Source organism: Rhinolophus sinicus, chromosome 14 (genome assembly GCF_057876585.1).
Source record: "Rhinolophus sinicus isolate RSI-liver-muscle chromosome 14, RSI-T2T, whole genome shotgun sequence".
Lineage (NCBI taxonomy): Eukaryota > Metazoa > Chordata > Mammalia > Chiroptera > Rhinolophidae > Rhinolophus > Rhinolophus sinicus.
The window spans coordinates 39,351,532-39,375,913 of NC_142514.1; the positions used below are offsets into that span (position 1 = coordinate 39,351,532).

At 35.8% G+C, this 24,382-nt stretch overlaps 1 protein-coding gene across 2 annotated transcripts in view; it reads right to left on the bottom strand.

Moving 5' to 3' along the window:
* USP24 (ubiquitin specific peptidase 24) overlaps positions 1-24,382 on the bottom strand; it is a 129,266-nt gene that overhangs the window by 97,325 nt on the left and 7,559 nt on the right. Inside the window, exons 2-3 of one of the 2 annotated variants that reach the window (XM_019742818.3) lie at positions 2,510-2,675; positions 1,111-1,178 (exon numbers count right to left, since the gene is read on the bottom strand). In XM_019742818.3, coding sequence (XP_019598377.2) covers positions 1,111-1,178; positions 2,510-2,675 — 234 coding nt within the window. The remainder of the gene's footprint in view (positions 1-1,110; positions 1,179-2,509; positions 2,676-24,382) is intronic. The other variant, XM_019742816.3, reaches the window with a different exon arrangement.

A 24,382-nucleotide genomic window follows, 5' to 3' on the forward strand; every position in this document is an offset into this window, starting at 1 on the left:
GCTATTTAAAATGCTACTGTAAAATTATAAAGACTCTATTTACAATGGTACTGTTAATTCTTAACGGAATTCTTAAAAGTTTAAAATATTTTTAAACTACAAATTGGTCAATGAATTCATCCAAATGAAGATAAATCTCAATTCCAAACGATCCCTGCCCAAATGGCAATTTAAAAATTGTCTCCTTTTTTTCAAGGTGAAGCTACTTTTGTTCCTATGATTAATTTTGTTATTTTTTTAAACCTTGACTCAGAGGCGATTCTGTCTATTAAGGTGGAATGACAGTTTGCAAATAAACAGTTTATTTTACTGGATTTTAAGATAAAGACAAACTTAACCCATCTGTAGTTCTAGTGACTTTCTTGAACGTGAGACAAAAACGGAAGTCAGGACTCAGAAGTACAAACAGCAGGAGACTCATTTATTCATTCAACAAAGATTTACTGAGCTCTTCCTCTGAGCTAGGCTCGCTGGCTACACGCTGGGGAAACAACAGTGTCTAAGACATTGTCCCTGCTCTTGGGAAATTCAGGACTCATGTCCTGAAAAGCGAATCTTGCTTGAGTTAGAAACACAAGTCCTGTGATCTCCTATTCTCACTGTTAAGAAAAATTGATTTACGAGAGATGTGACCAGAATGGGAGCAAGTGTATCAATCTAGCTCTGACAGAGATGCTGCCATCCACATGCCAATTTGCCAACAGGAATACTCAATCAAGTCAAACTTTCTGTAGTTTAAAATGTCTGCTTCTATCTTGGTACAATAACAAGTATAAGATGGCTTATATTTTGATAAGTAAATATTATCTATGTAAATGCCACAGTCCTTAGTTCAATAAGATGTATAATTTCCCCGTATAAAGTCTTAATAGTAATAATTAAATAGAAGGAAGTCAAAGTGATAGTCAACCAAAGACATTTTCAAATTAAATACAAAAGAAGTAAATCATTTATAAGCCCCAAATTTAGAGCTATTTTTTCCATATTAGATGATTCCTCAGTTGAACAAGATTCATAAACTGGTCTCACACATAAACTATAAAACAAAAAACCTGTTCACCTTCACCCCCATCAAAAAAAAAAAAAGTAAGATGAGCACATTTTTCTTACCTTTTTAAATGCTTCAGGCATACACCTATCCATAAATCTCTTACAATTCTCATCAGACTCGGAAAGACCTTAGTAAAATAAATGAAAGGATATGCCGTATTTAGATTTTAGGTAGTATGTATAGACCATATGTAGCATTCCAAATTCATACATCTGGAACTTTTTATTATAGAAACTTTGATTCTTAAGGGATATTCATTCTGATGAAGGAATTGGTTGAGAAACAATCACAGTATTAATTTACTTATTAATAGCACAATTTATTAATATTTATTAATCATTAATATACATTTAATAGTATAATAAACACTAACTAGAACTAAAATGGTTGAACTTATGTTTCCATGTCAGAGCAACTTCAAATGATCTGATTAAATAGCTACTAAAACACCAATAGCAACTACTTACTCACCATTATTTTCCTACACAGCTCTATAAAAACAGAAATATTCTTAGTAATGCCCAAATCACTGTTCTTCCCTAAAATAAACTGATGAACTCTGTATAATAAAATGCACAGAACTGTGCCTGGCACACAGAAAATGATAAAAACTTGCTAAGTGAACAAATGAATCCACCATAAAATTATCCTTTGGAATATATTTTAAGAAACAACAATTCAATAACAGAGTTTTGCTTATCACTGGAACACTGCTGAATACCTTCTCTTTTTTTTGGACCCTCTGCCTAGCACAGTACCTATACCCTACCTAATAGGCACTCAATAAATGCTGTTGCTGAGAAGCCAGTAATAAACGTACCATAAAATTGCCTATTAGGATGAAATCTAATCCTAGTCAAAACACTTTCTACTGATGTGCCTCATACTGAATCAAGGTGGTAAACTATGAACACTTTTAAAGGAAAAAAAAAAAAAATCACAAAACAGTGGCCGAATTCTTAAAATTGAACAATGTGAAAAATATTTTCTCTTTAATATACAGTATAGAAGCTTCCTTATATTGACACCTATTCTTACAAACTACTGGTATTTTATTCCTCTCTTAGTTTAATATTTGTATAGCACTTAAGACAGTGCTAAGCACATAATAAGTACAGACTGTTTCTTAAATAAATATTACCTTATTCTCTTTAAAAAAGAAGTCACTGAATTAAGGCTTAATTTTAAATGCTCCAAGCTTCTGTGGAAAAAGTTAATTTCAATTTCTATAAAGCTTTTCAATTGTATTTTAAAGAATCTTACACTCTATCGGAGGTAGAGGAAAACAGGTGATTTAATTCAAAGCTTTTATTCCACACGGGATAAGCAAAGACTACGTAAGAGAGAGTAAATGATCTAAGATTATACAGATAGGCAACGACAAGAGCTAAGATTAAAGCCAGGCCTTGTATTAAAAAAAAAAAAAAATCTCAGATGTCCTGAAGTCTGAGAACTTACCAAGTCTTGCTAGGTAGGTAGATGCCAACAGGCATTTGCCTAGTGATTCTTCTCGCTTGTAAGGGATGGACCAATGATCAGTCAAAACACGGCTTTCCAGTTCATATAAGTTTGTTGTAGGGAATTCAATTCCTTCCCCTGAGCAGTTTCCATTTTCATCATTCTTCTGACAAAAGGGGATTATGGTTAAAAAAAAAAAACGAAACAAAACAATTAGTGACTACTTTAAAAAATTTAAATTCAACACAGGGCAGATGCTTAATTGATGGTAGCTATTAGTACCAATAATATGGCTTCCACATTTCTTTCTCATAATCACATCTTTCACCAAGACTATCTCAAGTATTCTCAACTTTTCCCATTGTGGCATCCTCACTCCCTCAGAAGTTGAGCTCCTCTCATTCCTCCTCTCAATATCAAACCTACCTTCACCTACAGCCATCCTATCCTCTCCCCTATTTTCACTGAGGAGATAAATTTCTCCAAAGAGTTATCTGTATTTGTTGTCTCCATCTCCTCACCACTAACTCACTCCTGACACTAAACCAACCAACACAGGTTCCGGAGTTCCTGCTCTCTCACAGTGGCTATTGTTAAGGTCACCATCAAATACCGTATCATTAAATTCAATGAACATGTTTCAGTCCTTATCTTACTTTTCAGGAATATTTGGTCTTCTGCACACTCCCTCATCTTGATATGTTAGATTTGCTTCCCTTGCATCCCAGGACAGGACACTTCCCTGTTCTCCTTTTGTGGATCTGGCTGGCTCTATTCTCTCACCCCGTCTGGTACTAGTACATCCTCCTCTTCCTAGCCATCAAATTATTGGAGTTTCTCAAACCTCAGTGCTACTGTCTCTATTCTTGACTGTTCTCCACCGAGTCAATAGCACCACATTCACTTAACAGCACAGCCAGAAATCAGGGACTCATTCTTAGAACCCTGTTCTCACATCTCCACCCCTAAGACCAGGTGACTAAACCTCCTAAATTTCTCTCAGCTCCATCATTTTCTTTCCATGTCCACAGAGATGCCACTATTCCTGAACTCACTTTCCCCCCCCCTTTTAATCTACTTAACTCCTATATATCTATAACTCTTTCAGAGAAGCCTTTTCAGAACTTCTAAACTACATAAAATTCCTTTGTTTTATACTCTTACCATCCTAAACTTCTCTTTCATAGCACTACAGATACAATTTCACATTTAACTGTGATTTAGTTTATGTTTGTCTCCACTAGACCAAGCTCCATGAGGACAAGGACCCCGTCTGCTTTTGACTACTTCTGTATCTCTAGAACCTAGTGCCTAAAAAAGAGCAGGTATTTAATACACATTGTTAAATGGAAAAATAACTCATGTAAACAAAGTTTCAATTAATGGGGTAACTGCGAGAGTTTCCATCAGGTCTCACTATGCTAATTTGTAATGAAGCAAACTGAACCCCTCCTCTCAAAGTATCTAATACCTACTCTAGTTTCTTTAGAAACCTAAATATTTCCACAATTCACTCTATAATCATTACAAAATAAAATCACTCCATTTAAAAAAAAGTCACTTTTAGCCTCAATGAAGGAAAAGACCATAAATAAAAAGCAGAGATGATAAAAGCACACAGAAGACTGTTCTCAGTCCCATGTGAATGATACCTATAGGAATGCAACATGTTACTTTTTTGAGGTTCATGTCTAAACTGGGATGAAAATAAGAAAAAACAGGAAGGTGAAAAACTAAAAAGGGAATAGAAAACAATGTAAATTGGGGGGAGGTGGATTAAGTAGATTTAGACTAATGTATTGGGAAAATTCACTTTTTAAAGTACAACACTTTTCAGAAATACATTTAATTAATAAGTTCTGTAAATAAATCAATTTTACTTAAAGGAACTGAGGAGATCCAAAGAGTAAACATTTACGATAGTCTCAAAATTGTACACTTGTTAAATGCTTTGATTTACTAACCCAGGATCAAAATAGAATTAACGCATATAAAAATAAAATACAACATAACTTATGAGCTGTAGTAATTAGAGGGAAATTTTTTAAAAAAGAAGATGTCAAACCAATAATCAAACCATGCACCTTAGAATACTAGGAAAAGAAGATCAAACTAAATCCTAAGCAAGGAGAAGAAAGGAAATAAAGATTAGAGAGGAAATAAATGGAAGAGAAAACAGAAAAACAATCGACAATAAACAAAACCAATGGTTGGTTCTTTGAACAAATCAACAAAATGGACAAATCTTTAGCAAGACTGACCAAGGAAAAAAGAGAGAAGACTCAAATTACCTAAATTAGGAATGAAAGAGGGGCTATCAGTACAGACTTTACAGAAATAAAGATGATTATACGGAATACTACTGACGGTTGTACGCTAACAAATTAGGGAATCTAAATGAAGTGTACAAATTTCTAGAAAGATATAAAACACAAAAACTGACTCAAGAAGAAACAGACAATCTGTACAGACCTACACCAAGTAAACAGAATGCTTTGTAAAAACTTCCCACAAAGAAAAGCCCGTATATTGATGCCATTACTGGTGAATTCTACCAAACATTTAAAGAAGAATTAAAAAGATCTCAATCCCTCACACTTTCCAAAAAACAAAAAACAAACAAAAAAACAAACAAAACAAAACAAAACAAACAAAAGAAAAGAAGGGACCACTTATTAACTTATTTTACAATGTCAGTATTCCCCTCGTATTACAACCAAAGACACTTCACATACATTAGGATGGCTACTATCAAAAACACAGAAAATAAGTGTTCATAAGAGTGTAGGGAAATTGGAGCTTTGTTGGAAATTGGAAATTTTGCTGGTGGGAATGTAAAATGATGCAGCCATAGGGAAAAACGGTATAGCAGTTCTTAAAAATTAAATACAGAATTACCACATGATCCAGCAGTTCTACTTGTGGATATATAGCCAAAAGAACTGAATGCAGGGATTTGAACAGATATACAAACACCCGTGGTTACAGTAGCATTATTCATAATAGCCAAAAGGTGGAAGTAACTCAAGTATGTGTCCATCAATGAATGAATGAATGAATAAAATGTGATGTACAAAAGAATATTATTCAGCCTTTAAAAGGAAATTCTGATACATGCTATAACATGCAGGAACCTTGAGTTATGCTAAGTGAAATAAGCCATCACAAAAGGACAAATATTGTATGACTCCACTTATATGAGATACTTATAGCATTCACAGAGATAAAAAGTAGAATTGTGGTTGCCAAGGGGTAGGAGCAAGGGAGGATGAGGAGTTATTTTTTTAATGAGTGCATAGTTTCATTTTGGGAAGATGAAAAAGTTCTGGAATGGATGGTGGTAATGGATGTAGAACAATATGAATGTACTTAATGGCACAGAATTGTATACTTAAAAATGGTTAAAATGGTAAATTTTATGTTAAGTATATTTTGTCACAACTTAAAAAAAATGGACAAAGATATCACAAGAAAAAAACAACAGCTACAGATCAGTATCCCTATGAATATACACACAAAAATCTTTAACAATAAACTAGCAAACCGAATCCAACAAAAAAGTCACGTGCTACAAAATGACATTTCAGTCAATGACAGACTGTATTTATCATAGTAGCATACCATACAGGCTAGAGGTGTAGTAGGTGATCCCTTTTAGGCTTGTGTAAGTATACTCTATGATGTTTGCACAAAAATGATGAAATTGCCAATAACATTTCTCAGAAGGTATTTCCGTCATTAAGCAGCACATATATAAAAAGGATTATACACCATGAACAAGTGTAATTTATACCAGGCATGCAAGGTTGGTTTACCATGCAAAAATCAATAAATATAATATACTACAATCATCTCAATAGATGTAGGGAAAAATTCACAAAATCCAACACCTTTTCATGATTACAAAGAAATAAAATAAAATAAAAAATACCTCAATAAAGAAATAAAAGGGAATTTTCTCAACCGAATGAAAGGCATCTACAAAAGACCTACAATTAACATCATACTTAACTGTAAAAGACTGAATGCTTTCCTCTAAAATCAGGAACAAGTCATGGATATCTGTTCTCATAGCTTCCATTCAACATTGTATTGGAGTGACTAGCCAGGGCAATTAGGCAAAATAAGAAATAAAAAGTATTCATTCAGATCAAAAAGGATGAAATAAATAGAAACAAATCTTTCTATTCACCGATGACATGATCTTGTATACAGAAAAACCTAAGGAATCCAGGAAAAGGAAGAAAACAAACCCTACTATAATAAATGAGTTCAGCAAGGTTGCAGAATACAACAATATGTAAAATTCAATTGTATTTCTATACATTAACAAAAACAATCCTAAAATAAAATCAAGAAAATTCTATTTATAATAACATAAAAAAAAAACCCTTAAGAAGTGTAAAACTTGTACATTAAAAACTACAAAACATTATGGAAAGAAATTTAAAAAGACCTAAATAAATGGAAAGAGCTCATGTTCATGGAATGGAATTTAATATTGCTACGATGGCAATACTCCACAAAATCGTCTATAAATTTAATGCAATCAGTGTCAAAATTCCTCCTGGCTTCTTTGCAAAAAATGACAAGCTGACTCTAAAAAACTTACACAGAAATGCAAGGAATCCTGAGTAGTCAAAATAATCTTGAAAAAGAAGAACAAAGCTTGAGGATTCACACTTCCCACTTTCAAAACTTACTAAAAAGCTATAGTAATTAAGACAATGGCATAAAGATAAACATACAGAACAATGGAACTGAACTGAGATTTCATAAATAAAACCTTACATTTGTGATTTTTAAATAAGGGTAACAAAACAATTTAGTTAATCTTTGACAAAGGCATAAAAGCAATTCAATGGAGGAAGGTTAGCCTTTTCAACAAATGATGCTGAGACAACTGAATACACACAAGTAAAAGAATGAAACTGGACCTGTACCTCATACCATGTACAAAAATTAACTCAAAATTTAACACAGGAGTAAATCTACATGACCTTGGAACAGATAATTATTTCTTAGAATACCAAAAACACAACAATAAAAAAAGAAATTTTGAACTTCATCAAAATGAGAAACTTGTGTGCATCAAAGAACATCATTAAGAAAGTAAAAAGACAATCAGAGAATGGGAGAAAATATTTGGAAATTTTATATCTGATAATGGACTTTTATCCAGAATATAAACAAACTCTTACAACTCAACAACAAAAAGGCAATAAAAATGGGCAAAGGATTTGAATGGACATTTCTCCAAAAAAGATATAGAAGTGGCCAACAACTAGCACATGAAGGTTCTCAGCATCACTGGTCATCAGGGAAATGCAAATGAAAACCACTTCTCACACACACACACACGAATGGCTAAAATAAAAGTCAGTAACAAATACTGGTGAGAATATTGAGAAATTAGCGCCTTTATACATTGCTGACTGCATTATAAAATGGTACAACCTCTTTGCAAGACAGTTTGGCAGTTCCTCAAAAGTTAATCAGTTACCAACGGGACATAGCAATTCTATTCGTACATATACCTACTACGAGATACACCCAAGAGAAATAAAACATATGTCCACACAAAAACTTGTACATGAGTGTTCACAGCAGCATTGTTGATAATAAGTCAAAAAGTTGTAAAAGCCCTAATGTCCATCAAAGCTAATGAATGAATAAAATGTGGTATATATCCTTACAATGGAATGTTTTTCAACCCCCAAAATGAACAAAGTACTGACATGCTATAACATGAATGAACTTCAAAAACATTATGCTAAGTAAAAGAAGCCAAACAAAAGGCCACAGATCACGATTCCATTTATGAAATGGCTCGAATAGGTGAAATCCACCCGCATAGTAGAAAGTAGATTAGTGGTTGCTAGAGGATGGGAAGAGGGAGAAAAGGAGAGTGACTGTTAATGAATGCAAGGTTTCTTTTGGGGTGATAAAAATATTCTAAAATTAAAGAGTGGTGATGGTTGCACAACTCTGTGAATGCGCTCTTTAAAAGGGTGAACTCTGTTCTGTGACTTACAGCTCCATAAAACTGTTCTTTTAAAAAGTCGATGAACAAAAATGAGTTCAATGATTATAGTCACTAAACATAACTGAGTATATACACATCATATCTAAGAATTTTAAAACAGAGTTGTACGTAATTACGTATAATAAAAATGATACACATGCCCATTAGACAGTTTTAAAGCATCAATTTAAAAAGCAGTATGTTTAAGACCTATGGTGAAAACTCTCATGCTGCCTCCTTAAAAAGGTGAAAAATCTCACTCTTGGTCTTGGAAAAGGAGGGAATGGACATGGTGTACACCAGGGTTAATGAATGATACAGAGCAGCAATACATTTTGAGGAGTGTGCTGCCAATAAAAGAGATAGGGAATCACAGAGGAGAAAATAGTGACATGAACCCATATTTAGGTTGGATTAATATTCTGAGTCATCACTTTGAGTAGAGCCTGTCCTTGGCAAAAACTACATGTTGAGCAAGAGAATACACGCAAAGCAGTTCAGAATTGTTCTATTGCAAAATAGCTCTCAAAAGCCTAAGGTATTGAGCTTTTAATATGAACTCTGGAATGTAGTATTTTCTAATTAGATGCCAAATCCAAATGACACCCAAATAACTGTTAATGATCTCTGATTCTAAATTGATTAGAAATACATTTATCAAAACCTCAGTATGTTCCAGACAAGGTGCCTAGCCTTGGGGACACAATTCTTGTCTTCAAAGAGCAGGACAATGTGAACACACAAAGCCAGCCCGCGGCTGTTGTGTAAGCATGCGCAGTGGGGAATGAGCGCGTGCATAAGTGAAGACATTTCAGGGAAACAATATTCAAGGCAGAGGGTTATAGAGCGTAGTGTTTCAAAACCAGTATTACTTTATTATTCAAGTGTACTACCCTGTTTCCCTGAAAATAAGACCTAGCTGGACAATCAGCTCTAACGCGCCCTTTGGAGCAAAAATTAATATAAGACCTGGTTTATATGTATTACATTATATTTTATTATATTATATCATATTATATTATACCCGGTCTTATATTATAGTAAAATAAGACTGGGTCTTATATTAATTTTTGCTCCAAAAGACGCATTAGAGTTGATTGTCCGGCTAGGTCTTATTTTCGGGGAAACGCGATAGGTAATAAAACCTCAACGTTGTCAGCTTTTTTTGTACTACTTGAGGCAGTATCTTTACTTTTTATTATGATATTCTGTCAATTTAATGTAAAATTTTTAAATAATGAAAAAAATGTTTTACAATGTTAATATAAATTCAGTATTGGTTAGAGGTGCACAATACTATCACTAAGGCAGAAGAGAAATGATCTCACAAACAACTCTGGAATGGGACTTTTAACCAGAAAAATTTCTAATGATGCTGAATCCTGTATATTTGGTCATTCAAGGAAAATGATAAACTAATGTGTTAAATTATGATTTCTCAATTAGTCAGTTTAGGATTCAAATCAAAACAACATTGTTGGATACATAATTCAGGCTATTAATATTTTTTAAATATGGCCATAGATAAAAAAGAAAATATAAACAAGACCTCTGTAACTCCCACAATACTTGATAGTGTCATAAACATGCTAGGAAATCATCTAGTTGTGATTATAACTTCACTTACTGGCAAACTATTCAGAATAAGGCTTACTATTTACTTACTCAAAAGGTTAACTTAGTACTATTAATTGTTGGAAATGAAGCTTTTCATGGAATTGATAAATGCTGTCACTGTAAAGTGTGAATCTACCCCCACAGAGTTTAGCACAGATCTTTAGATTTAACATGTAGATTATTTTGGCAAAAATGTTTTTCTGCATGGTATGTTTTGTATTTACAATTAGGCATGTTCATATGTGTCACTACCCATATCCGAAACTTGCCTGTGGGAAAAATGCAAATAAGCCAATGTAAATACAGGCAATATCTTAATTGTAAGCTGAATACACAAAACAATTTACTTAATTAATCCTTGCAAATGAGCTTTAAAATATCATCGCATAAGCTTTTAAGTTAGTAATAAAGTTTAATATTTATTTAGAAAATTATCTTAACTGAGTTTTCAAAAAGAAAACAAACCTTTTGCTCTTGAACTCAACAAAAAATATTATTAAAATGTAAGCCTTCTTTGTTTAAAGAAGCAAAACCTACTCGAATGGGTACCGCCTGTTAGTTTAGATAAGCTGCAGTCTGCCCACTGACTCAACAAATACAGATAAAGAAAGTTATTCAGCTTAATAGATGAGACTGCCAATGTTCCTTAAAGTTTATTTTAATCTAAATTCAATTATTGAACTTTTTTATTAGCTAACAATGTACTCAAAAGAGCTTCTAAATTTCTGATTAATGTATAGAAAAATGAAGATGCCAAATTGATTTCTCCATGATTTTAAATGGATTTGTCTATTATCTAAAATAATTAGTACCATGTATGTCATGTGCTTAAGGAAAAACATGAACATTTAATTCCAAGTCATTCATTTATAATATTTTTCATTAAATCTTGAAATTGTCTTATTTATGAAACATTTTTCAAAGCAATTCAGAGACAGTTATATGCAGATCTGATTGATATTCCTTCTGTTATTTCAGGCTAGAGAAAATGATTCCTCAAGTACTGCTTCCTGGAAAAAGAAGACACGATGGACAAGTGCAGGCAGACCCACGTTACTGATACACACTGCGTCTCAAGTCTGTTTGCAAATTGTTTTCTTGGAATTCATAACTTTTCTACGAAAGCTGGTATTCGTTCTGGTCCCTTTCTTTCATAATTCTTGGTGGTTATTCATGTATTTAAAATATACAGAATCAAGGTTTTCGTGAGAAGTTGTCTTATAATTCAAAGGTGATATCTTATATGTAGAATTTATCCTTTCATTTAGATTTACGATTTGGGACTTACAGGTCATTAATGCCAGGAACAAAAGGTAGGTAGCTGAAGTTGGACCTTCAGTTTCAACAGCAGGAAGGACAGATGGTAAAAGGAATTTAGATACATTCCGAGGAGAGAAAAATGAGTGAGTGGCAAGAGAACTAATATACTGAGTACTTAGCTACTATGTATCAGGAACTGTGCCAAACTCCATGAGGCAAGAAATATCATCATTTTTCAGATGGGCAAAGGAGGCTCAAACAAGACAAGTTACTCACTCAAAGTCATATTTCTCATGGTCTCTTGCGTAACACTAACAGACACTCACGTGTTCAGGATGGGATGAGAATTCAAGTCACGGTTTTGCCAAATCTTAGGTTCTAGATTAATACCTGAAGGCATTCCAATTCCTCCTAAAATTGGTAGAATGGCACAGTCCCGAAAGGAAAGACTCCAGAATGGAGGTAAAATGTTTTTATAAAAAACCAATCAAACAAAAAAAACTTAACTAACGTACCCTAAACCAAGATTTGGGAAGGTAAGAAAGGACTGATTACCAATTAAAACTTCTTTTTCTTGCAAAGCACTAATATTTCTTAATCCACTGATACTCCTAAAATTCTAGATAAAGAGTTATCTAGCATAAGCAATTACCTTTTATTCTTAAATTCTGTTGAAATTTCCTTTACCTTAATTCCTACATGACAGATCTAAATGTTGACTGTCACCACCACTTGCTAGCTGTGACCTTGAATAAGCTTCTGCCTTCATTTTCATAACAAAAAATAGAGAATAGTGTTCAGTTTGCAGGATTAATATGCAGATGAGAGATAATCCACGTTGGGAGCCAACTACAGCAAACAGGCATATCATAAATAGCAGCCCAGACCTCTCTTCAAGCTTCAGATGAGTGTTTCTATCTCCCTGCCAGACTCTTCAACCTCAGTGCCCTAAAGTCACCTCAAATTTATCCCATCCACAAAGCACTCAGTGTTGTTCTGCTTCAAATTTGTTTCTTCTCTAACATTCCTAATCTCTGAGACTTTCTGAGTCATCTTCCCAACCAGTTGGTCAGCATACCACAATGATTCTACCTCAAAAATTTTTCCTGAAAAGTCTCTTCTAGCCAACCGCTGCCTTAGGTGAGGTCCTAGCTGTGCGTTGCTTAGACAAATGCTACAGTCATATACTGCTGTCCCTGCCATCTTTCTATCCCCACTCCTGTGCCCCTTCCAAAATGCCACCAGAGTAATCGTCCTTTAAAAAACAAAAACTAAAAACAGGAATATGATTCCATCACTCACTGGCTCAGAAACCCTCATTAGCTCCGCGCTGCCTAAAGGTGCCAGAAAAGAAAAGTTTTCTGCACAGGCATGCATGGCTCTTCACCATCTGACCAGAACCTACGAACAACTCACTGAACTGCTCAGGCCCCTGAGTGCAGAGGGCCTTGTCATGAAACCTTGCATAGCTCTACGCTGTTTCCTCTGCCTAGAATGCTTAGAATGCCCTTACTCAACCTAATAAATTACTGCTTGTTCTTTGCTACAGACTGAATGTTTGCGTCCCCCCAAAGTTCTTATGTTGAAACCTAATCCCCAATGTGATAGTATTTGGAGATTGGGCCTTTGGGGAGTGATTATGTCATAAGAATTCTGCTCTTGTAATAGAGATCACAGAGAGCTCCCTTGCCCCTCCTACCATGTGAGAAGACCACCGTCTATGAACCAGGAAGTGAGTCCTCAAAGCCAAGGCTGAATCTGCCAGGGCTTTGACCTTGCATTTCCTGGCCTCCAGAACTGTCAGAAATAAATTTGCAGTATTTTGTTATATAGTACACCAAACATACTCGAAACCAGTTCAAATTTTATCTCCTCAACAAAATTTTCAAGATTCCGCTTTACAAAGGTATTTTGTCCTCTATTTTTATACAGAATTCTCATTCAGTATTTTCCAGAGGCTGTGAATACGTTAATGAATAAAGCAAACACATTCTGCCACTGAAGCTTGGAGATACAATACCTATCACAGAAGACAAATAACCGATTACAATTTCTTGTAAGGAGCATGTTATAACAGTGTTATGAAAGATATAAGAAGGGGAACCCATGGAACATTATTCAACCTTAAAAAGGAAGGAAATCTTGTCACCTGCTACAACATGGATGAACCTTGAGGACATTATGCTAAGTGAAATAAGCCAGTCACAAAATGACAAATACTGTGATGATTCCACATATACAAGGTATCTAAAGTAATCAAATTCACAGAAACAAAGTAGGATGGTGGTTAGCAGGGGTGGGGAAAAGGGAAAAAGGGGAGTTGTTTAATGGGTACAGACTTTTAGTTTTGCAAGACGAAAAAGTTCTGGAGATAGATCTATTTCACAACAATGCTGAACGGTACACTCAAAAGTGGTTATGGCAGTAAATTTTAAGTTATGTGTTTTTTAACACAATTTTAAAAAAATAAGAAGGGGACCCAGCCTGATCATGGTCAAAGGTAGCCTATAAATGAAATGACATTTAAGCTTAGACCTAAGTAAGCGTCTAACTTCTTCACCGTAACTTCAAACACATGGTTAATTCTCAGTCCTCATCTTACCTAGCGCATCAGCGACTTCTAACACAGCTGACCACGCCCTCCTGCTCGAAACACCTCCTTCACTTGGCTTCCAGACAGACCCCTAGCCTAGCCCTCTCACCTTCACTAGACACTCCTCAATCTCCTTTGCTGGTTCCTCCCTATCACCCCGTCTCTAAACACCTTGGAGCCCAGTTCTCAGAACTCTTTATATATACGCACTCTCTTGTGGTCTCATTGAGTAAAATTTAATGCAGTATTTCTCAACTTTGTTTTCGTTATTACTCCTTGAAGGAGGCTTTTCAACTTTTTCTTTTCTCCCCTCAATCATTCTATCTCCATTAAACACTAAAGAATAAGATTGTGTTGGGTAGAGTTGAGTTTTGGAGCAAACCACTACAATATCTAAAATATTTTTTCACCCCCCCCCCCCCAAGAACCAATGTTTGCCCCCTTTGGAGTACTCCTGGTCCTGTTGAGAATGCATAGTCTACTGGTTTAAATGCCATCTCTAAGCTGAAGGCCCTCACATTTTAGCTCTTCCCTCTTCCCTAGACTCCATACATCTATCCAAGTCCCTCTTTGACATCTCCACTAGGATATTTAATAGGCACTTTAAATTAACACGTCCAAAAACAAACTCTAGACTTTCCAACCAGGTCATGTTACCTCTGTTCAGCACCCTCAATGTTTGCCTTCCTCACTTTCACAAAAAGGCATGACAGGTGCCTACAAGGCCCTAGTGAGGAGCTACCCTCACCTTCACCTCTGACCTCATCTCCCACTTTCCCTTCCTTCACTAAGTCCCAGCCATACTGGCCTTCCTGGAGCCCCTCAAAACTGCCACCGACACTCCTGCCCAGGGCCTTTGCATTAGGTGTTCCTTCCACTCACGCAGGAGTCAGCCAAGGACAGCCCATGGCTTCTTTTTGTAAATGCAGGTTTCCTGGATCGGTCTAAGGCTGCTCTTGCACTACCACAGCTGAGCTAAGGAGCTGCAACACAAACTATATGGCCTGAAAAGCCTAACATACAGAGGGTGCCAAAAAAATGTATACACATTTTAAGAAGCGAAAATACTGTGTTAAAATTGTAATAGTCAATATACGAGGATAACAAAAGATGAATACAAGTCATGCGTACATATTTCTTTTTGGCACCCCCTGCATTTTCTATGTGGTCCTTTACAAAAAGTTTGCCGACCCCTGACTTAGAGCGCTTTCCCCTCAGATAACCATGCACTTTGCTCCTGCACTTCCTTCAGGGTTTTGCTCAAATATGACCTTCTCAGTGAAGCCTTTGAAGACAACCCTGTCACAGCCCCTAGTGCAGTATGCTCTTCCCTCTTTTCCTGATTTATTTTCTTCTATAGCAATTATCATCTGACATTCTATAATACATCCTACTTATTTATCTTGTTTGTTGTCTGTCTCCCCTAACTTAGAATATAAGCTCAACCAGGTTAGAATTTTTGTTTTGTTTATTGCATTATCTCCAATAGTCCCTGATACAGAGTAGGTGCTCAGAAAATATTTGATGACTGAATGAATGTTATGCACCTAATAAATACTTGTGAAAAGAGAGCGGGGAGGGAGTCTAGGCACAGAGAATTGCACGTGTGAGGGTCTGCCCCAAAGAGAGGGTGTGACATACCCGTATTTAAAGCACTTTCTTCTGTCTCCATAACATCAAATACTAAGTAGTATTAAACTTTATCTTTTTACAGGTTTCGTGCCCCAATTAGATTGTTATTCAATGAGGAGCTGTGTCTAATTTTCTATTCTACTTCCAATGCCTAAACTTTTATCTGACACCTAAATCCTTTCTAATATCCCCAGAAATATTCCAGAACCTCTGCCTAAACATGTCTAGTGATCAAGAGCTTATTACATTTCGAGACTGCTCCTTTTTTGCAGATAAAAATTCAACTGAAATCTCTCTTCATCAGTTGTATGATTTTAGACCAACATATCTTAATCTGGACATTACTGACATGTTAGGCTGGATAACCCTTTGTTGAGGGGGGCTTTTCTGGGCATTGTAGGATGTTTAGCAGCATTCCTAGCCTCTACTCATTAGGTGCCAGCAGGACCCCTCCAGCAGTGACAACCAAAAAGGTCTCCAGATGTTGCCAAATGTCTCTTGGGCAAAATCACCCCTAGTTGAGAACCACTGTCTTAGATTAGATAAGACTTGTTATCTCCATCTATAAATGAAAGATTTCATCTATAAATGAAAGATTATCAGATTAAAGATACCTGAAAGTGCAGTCTTATTAAGGGGGAACAAATTATGTCATGAAAGAAGTTAGTATTTTTGTTCACTTTTCCTTATTACTTTAACAGATGATAAACTTCTTTGTATAATTTAAATGATTCAATTATATAACCTTTTAGGGCTGGCCGGGATGGTTAGAGCACGAGCGCTGAACAACAGGGTTGCCGGTTCGATTCCCACATGGGCCAGTGAGCTGCGCCCTCCACAACTAGACTGAAGACAAGGAGCAGCTGAGCTTTTGGAGGGGCAGCCAGATGGCTCAGTTGGTTAGAGCGCGAGCTCTTAATAGCAAGGTTGCCGGTTCAACCCACATGGGATGGTGGGCTATGCCTCCACCCCCCCCACAACTAACCGCGACTGGGAGCTGAGCTGCACCCTCCACAGCTAGATTGAAGGACGACTTGGAGCTGATGAGCCCTGGAAAAACACACTGTTCCCCAACATTCCCCAGTAAACTAAAATAAAATAAAATAAAAATTTATATATTCTTTTAGAAAAACAAGAAAATTGGGTTGTTTTAAAAAATGTATCAAAAGATTAAAAAGATGTAAAGACTATTTTAGACTCTACATTAAAGGGGCATGATAATCAAACGCAGTACATAATCTTTGATTCAATGTTGGATTATTTTTTAAATGTCTATTAAAGATATAGACATGGGAAACTCTGAATATGGACTAAATAACACAGAATATTAATGTATCCTTTGGTGAGAGAATAGCATTGTGGTTCTGTAGGAAAATATCTTTGTTTTTATAAGATTCACATTGAAGTATTTAGGCGTCAAGTGCCATGATGTTTCCAACTTATTTTCAAAAGGTTAAAAACAAGTGTGTGTGTGTGTGTGTGTGTGTGTGTGTGTGTGTGTCTTTAGAGACAGAGGAGACATAAAAACATGACAAAATATTTCCAAGGGTTGAATCAAGGTGAAGGGTATGCAAGTGTTCTTTGTGCTATTCTTTTAACTTTCCCATAGGTTGGTAATTGTTCAAGATAAAAACTAGGGAAAAATGTATCTAGTATACAAATCAAATTACATCCACACATTGGATTTGCAGTTGACCATAGCACACACACATACCTTTTTAGTACTTTAGTAAGTACTTTTACTCAATACTCCCCACTCTGTCAGAATCTCCTGGGATAGCGGGAGGTCCTGTGGGGGCCAACCTGTTCTGAAAAAGCAACCCCAGTGCTTCTGGCCTGGTGCTGGCCAGCCCTACTCACTCTTCAGAGCCACCGCAATAGGCTAGGAACTCCTTAAATGCAGGGACTGTGTCTTAGCAGTCAGAGACCAGCCCAGAGTCAAAGGCATTCAATAAATATTTGTTCAGTGTTAAACAAATGGTTCTCATACTACTGTTTCTTTTCTCCGCCTACTTCCCCTCTACACTTTTTTTTTAAAACACTGGGGTGAGAAAGGAGGGGTAAAAAAATGAAGTGTCTCAATAGCTTTACTTCAAAATAAACTCACTTGGATTAACAGTAACATCATTAATCATTATTATAATGATAAATGAAGCGAATTGGACAATCCAAAACACAACATAACACCAAAAATCAGTTTCATGTTTTAATTATTCTGTAGCATGTTTTCTTCTTCTTCTCCAGGAATGACAATCTCTGAAAATAATCTCCTTACTGAAGTACAGCTCAACTATGCCATGTAACAAAGCTACCGTGTTTCACTGAAAAAAAGACCAGGTCTTACATTAAGTTGTGCTCCAAAAGATGCATTAGGGCTTATGTTCAGGGGATGTCACCTTGAAAAAACACGCTAGGGCTTATTTTCCAGTTAGGTCTTATTTTCAGGGAAACACGGTATATTAAAAATAGACTGGCAAACAGTCCTATCTATTATGTTCTTTCCTGTGTACACTATTTTTCTGTGTGAGCTACAGGGAAAACAAAACTTATAAAGCAAAGGGAGTGTTACTGAATGCCAAAGTTCAGACTTAAAGTGCTATGTCCAAAATGGTACCCATTCTAAAGACATTGGCAACAGTTTAAAAAGAGTTGCTTCCCAAGAACTGTAAAACAAGGTAAAGACAACAGAAATCTGCTGTCAGACTACCAAAGTATCTGTCACCTTCAAGCTATGGTATAGGTTATTTTAGGCAAAATTAACATTAAGAGACTACTTGGTACATGTGAATGGGGGTAAATGTGTTCCAAAATGGTAATGCAAACTAAGTATTTTCCAAATAAGAGTCTATCATTTAGCATGTCCTATGTCAAATGCTATCGTGGACTTTATGGGAAATATAGAAGAGCAGACAATGTCCTGAAAAGACTTAAAATTCAGTCTGGGTGACAAATGAGTAATTCCAGTAAAATGGGATAAATGCTAGGTATATAAGGGTTTCTATTCAAACTCAAGAAGGGACTTTTGATTAGGAGGAGTGGAAGAATGAATGCAAGAATTTCAACGGAAGGTATCAAACTCTAATAGAAAGCCATTGGCAAACCTGATTAATACTACATGTGGTATGTTGGTACTGAAATAAGGAGGATGTTCATTACCTACATCTGCCAACCGCAAGCCTGTGCTAAATAAATCTGCTTTGTGGAGAAAGGATCAAGTGTAAGGAAGGATCGAGTTGATGTCACAGAGAGCGCTGTGGACCAACTCTCATGATCCAATATGGCAAGAGAAGGGGAGAGAGGGATAAGGAGGATGTACCAGGTAGGAGAAAAAACATGTACAGAGCCAAGGGGTCATGAAAGGACCTGGCATATTTTAAGGCTAATTTTTTTTTCAGGTATCCTCTAAGAGTTAATCAGAATACAGTTTTATTTCTGTATTCATTAAAATATATAATCTAAGACAAGTGTTATGCTTTTAGCATACTGACACCTTTTCAGGGTATCATTCAAAATGTTTAATTTCAAAGCTACAAGTATATAGTACATCCCGGTTAATATTTATGATAATCACTGTGTTTGATAGGGAACAAAAAGGCAGTTTTAAGAAAGCAAGAGATACACATCTGAAAAAGACAAATTAGGTGGTATACTGTTTCAAGAGATTAGTATGCTGACTGTTAAGCTTATTTTTAAGTACACAATCCCCATGTGCAACTGTGGATAGTTCACTAAAACCGTATCAGGTTTACAAGGATGCTAAGTAGACAGATAGCACCTTCACCAGTAATAGCGCTTGTTCAACCTTCCCCTCCTTAATTCTACCTTTTATAAACTTATTAATAACTGTTGACATTAAAAAATGCTGATTGGGAAAGATAAACAAGATAAATACCTTTGAAGAGGGGAAAAATGGATCAAATGTCAACTTTGTCCCCCTAACCCAAACTAATATATAACAAAGGAAATGGTGGTGATTATAAAATGAAGCGACTTTATGAGGGAGGATGTATTAAAGATGACCTACAGAGAAAGACTTCCTTATGTCAGAAAAATAGTGCAGCAAAGTATACAAATTATACCTTGTGAGGCAGAAGGCTGGGTTCTCTTCCTGACTTTGCTAATGATCCACCAAGAGTCAAGGTCCTCATCCCTAAATTGACAAGACTTAATAGCATAAGATCCCCATGGTCCCCCTCCACCTCTGAAATAAATCTTCAATTTTAATCCTTAAATTTGAAACTTTTAGTTTTGTTTTTTGGAATAGGGAGAGGGGAAGGCAGGAAATACTCAGTTCTACAGATATTTGTTTTATAGAGTGTATCTTGCTAAGTATTCTTGATATTTCTCTCCCATATTATAATCACTACGAACTAGGTGAATCCAAGGCAACTCAGCATTGATTCTGATCTTCAATCTCCCTTTAAAAATGCTTGGAATTCCTTTAACACAGATAAGTTTTATACTCCAACCATAACACCCTCAGAGTAATGAAAAGCAAACGGGATTTCCTTGTTATTGTCTACAGATATCAGTATATCTGTATATATATCATAAACCAATTGTCATTATATATAATCTATATCTATAGATTACAATATATACAGATATAGATATATATACATATATAGATTACATACATATATACGTGTGTGTATATATACACACATACACACATGCGGGGGGGGAGAGAGAGAGAGAGAGAGAGAGAAAGAGACACGGAGAAAGAGAGAGGGAGAGGGAGAGGAGGGAGGGAAGGAGGGAGGGAAGGAGGGAGGGAGGGAGGGAGGGAAGGGGAGAGAGAGATCTTTGCCTGGCATAATTTCAACACTGAGAGTACTGATTGCTCAATAGATACTTGATGTTTTCTCAAAAACAAATGTGACATATAAACTAGTGAAATACAGGATGATCTGTTTCTACTATAACTCACCAAAACATTTGAAATGAAGCAGATATCACATGAAGTATATCTTACAAAATGAAAATTACTAACATTTTAAAAATATTACTTTAGCAAAGACAGTCCACTCTAACATAATCCTGACCACAAAAGACAAAATAATAAACTAAGAATTCCTAATATTACTAATCCTAGACAGGTTTTCATTCAGAGTCACTACTAATTTCACCATTATAAGTCTTTCCAAAATCAACAACATTCCTCTAGCTTTAAAATAGCTTTTTTGTATCAACAATCATTAGAGATTTTTAGTCTAAAATTCCTAGAGAAATTTCTCTTTTCTAGGAAAAATGAAAACACTCATGATTTTAGAGTAAAAAGCAATGAGATTTAATTGAAATAATTAGCACCATTCTTAAAAGAGATACTAGTTAAGAGAATCATCAAAGTACTAATATTAAACATCCAACCAGTAAGTAAATACAAATTCTGTACATTCCATAGCATTAAAGAAATATATCTTGAAAAAACAAATCACTTGGTTTCCTGGCAATGGATACCACTATAGATCAAATTACATCACAAAAAATTCTTAAGGCACTATTCAAATGCTTTTGATAGACAGATCTAACCGCTTTCATATTTAACCCACAACTCTTCAAGGTCTCTAGTTTCTGATTTTTAGATCATTATAATTTATTAAACTTAGAGCACATGAAATCCACCAGCCTTGAAACTGTAATAGAGAAAGGACTATGTGTGATTGCTTCACCACTGTATTCCCAACACCTAGCTCAGTGCCTAGCACACAATAAGTGTTCAATAAAAACTTGTTACTAGATTGGTGCAAAAGTAATTGCGGTTTAAGATTAAAAATCGCAAAAACTGCAATTACTTTTGCACCAACCTAATGAATGAATGGCTATTTTGTTAAATGGGCTATTAACTGTTTTGTTGCTCTGACATTTTTAGTTTAATGTCTATTTTTATCATTGGAATTTGATTTTTAAATTTTTAATGTAAATCTAGAGTTTTAAAAATTATTTTCCATATAATAAAAATACCAGAAATAGCTGTTCTGCCCTCTTGAAAATGAGCAAATAGATATGAGAGGGTACAAAAAAGTATATGAAAAAAGACAGAGTCAGGTGAGTGGACTGTTTCTTGAAAACAAGAGATGAGATTTGGATCTGGAGCCTAGCAACAGCCCAATCATCATGACACTACTACAGGTCACAGAAAACAGGTGACAAGGGAAGGCTGCATTGGCCAGGTGTGCATTTCTATACTATCCCTTTAGCAAAGCAAAACAAAACTATGCTCTAAAGACGGCTGTTTTTAAAAAAGAGTCACAGATCTTTTGAGTATTGAAAAGTTGGCAGGTAATCTAAAGACCAATAAAAAACACACTGAAGTCATATAAAACATTATCCTAAAAACAATTAACACAAAATGCTATGAGATATTAGGTGAGGGCAGAGGGGAGCATGCAGAAGAGAAGGGCAGGAAAAATAACTAAATAGAACTTCCATTAAAGCTTAAACTGTGATACAGATTTGAAAAGTCCTACTGAATCACATATTTCTAGCAATTTTCTTACAACTAGAAATAATAAGCTACCATATTTCCTCGAATATAAGACCAGGTCTTATACTAATTTTTGCTCCAAAAGATGCATTAGGGCTTATTTTCAGGGGATGTCTTATTTTCTCATATACAACAATCTACATTTATTCATATACAAAAATCTACATTTATTCAAATACAGTCATTTCATCTACTGGAACATCATTATAACTCTCCAAACCCCGAATTCCGGCTTGAATTTTTTTTTTATAACATGTTTTAAAATTAGTTTCAAGTGCACAAAACAATGTAATAGTTAGACATTTATCATTTATATCCCTCACACAGTGACAACCCCCCTCCCCCCATCCACTATCCCTCTGACATCGCACCCAGCCATTAAATTTCCAGTCTCTATTCCTAATGCTGTACTCTGCTTCTTGTAACCATATATATATATATATATATATATATATATATATATATATATAAAATTGTAGTTGACATTCATTATTGTTCAGCTTCAGCTGTACAGTGCAGCGATCACCGGCTTGAATTTCTTGCGACTCCATTTCCTGTAGAACCATTGGCCCCAATCTCTCATGTCCAGCAATGGAGCTCTCCTTAAATGAGCACTTCTTGCCCATGTAGCCTGCTCGCAGTGCATTGGCAACACAGCTGTCAGTGATTTTATCTCATGAATTCTTCACCCAAGTCACGACCTCTTGCAGGCTAGGCTTCACAAAGTTTCCACGATTTCTCTCCATTCTGTTTTCAATGTAGTCATTGATTTCCATGTGAAAATGGTCCTTGAATGGCTTGTTTACTGCACTATCAAGAGTCTGGAGATAATCAGTCATTCCTGTGGGAATCATTATTTGATCTATTCTTCTCTCTGCAAGGAAGTTCTTCACATCTTTAGCATGGTGCTGGCTGAATCCCAGACTAGCAGAACTCTTTGGCCACCTCGCAAAACAAGTGGCAGCATTATTAAATTGACCCACTTCCTTATAACTGCTTGTGTGCACTAGGCTTTTTCGGTTTCAAGAACATAAATGCCTGAAACACGTTCAACCTTATCTTTCTTGCCCTTAGTGATTAGAGGTGGGGCTTTCTTTCCACCCAGACGAATTGCCAAAATACAGGTAACACGTGCAGTTTCGTAACCAGTGGAGGGACTCTAGCTTGACAAGGCACCCCTCTGATCAACTGTCGTTTGAGATCCTTGGCCCATAAACACCACAGTTTCATCCATAGCAGTCATGTTGGAGAGTTGGTATTTAGAAAAGTCGATGCCATCGACAAAGGACTCGAAAGCAAGTGCATGTTTAATAACTTCAGTATCTTCCAGCTTGAACAGTGTTGTTGATCTTAGAGACAATTCATATCGCTGAAGGAAGCCTTCCAGCCAGTGTTGTGATGCGTTGAATTCTTCTGGGGCTATTTCTAACTGTGGTGCCATTGCAAGGGCAAATGCTTGAATATCAGCCCTGCGCAGCCAAAGCCTTTGCTCTCCTGTCAGCAATCCATTCACAGATGATGTCTTCCAGCTCAGGAAATAATGGTTGCCGACTTGACTGGCACTTGTGCTTCTTAGCATTTCCCTCGTCCACGTGTTGACTGAGGTTATCATACTCTGCTTGCCATTTTTGGACCATTGAGGGATCCAACTTCTCTTTGCAGAAAGCTGTAAGATTCTTGCGCCGGGAGTCCTCTACAATTCCTTTCTTGTATTCGATGGAATAGCTCTTTCTTTTTGCACTCATCTTGTCTGGGGGTCAAAATATTATTCCCTTTAAATCTACCATTAAATCAAGTGTTAACTGAAGACTTACGAGACAGGAGTGGCAACAAAAATGATGACAGTTAAGAATAATGATGGTCCACACAAAAGCAACGAAAAATTGCAAGCACTAAAATTCAGAAAACATTTATTTCACACGAATGAATTAAGTACGTCCGTTACAACACACGACGTATTGAATTATGAAGATTCATATTAGACACAACCACGTCCATTCATTATCAAGTGCGCATGTTATTCGTGCGTTGTGTCTATACTCTGATTGATCATTCGGCAATAAGTCTCGAGTTCATCTGTTTACAAAGGTGTTTACTTCTCGTCCAAAGGCACCCGCTTGGGTATTTACAAATACTTAATTTATATTATCATTTAAGTATTAATGTCAATAATATTATTTATTTATATTTAATTATATATTAATATTATTTTATAATTCAATACGTCTGTTGTGTGTTGTAACGGATGTACTAAATGCA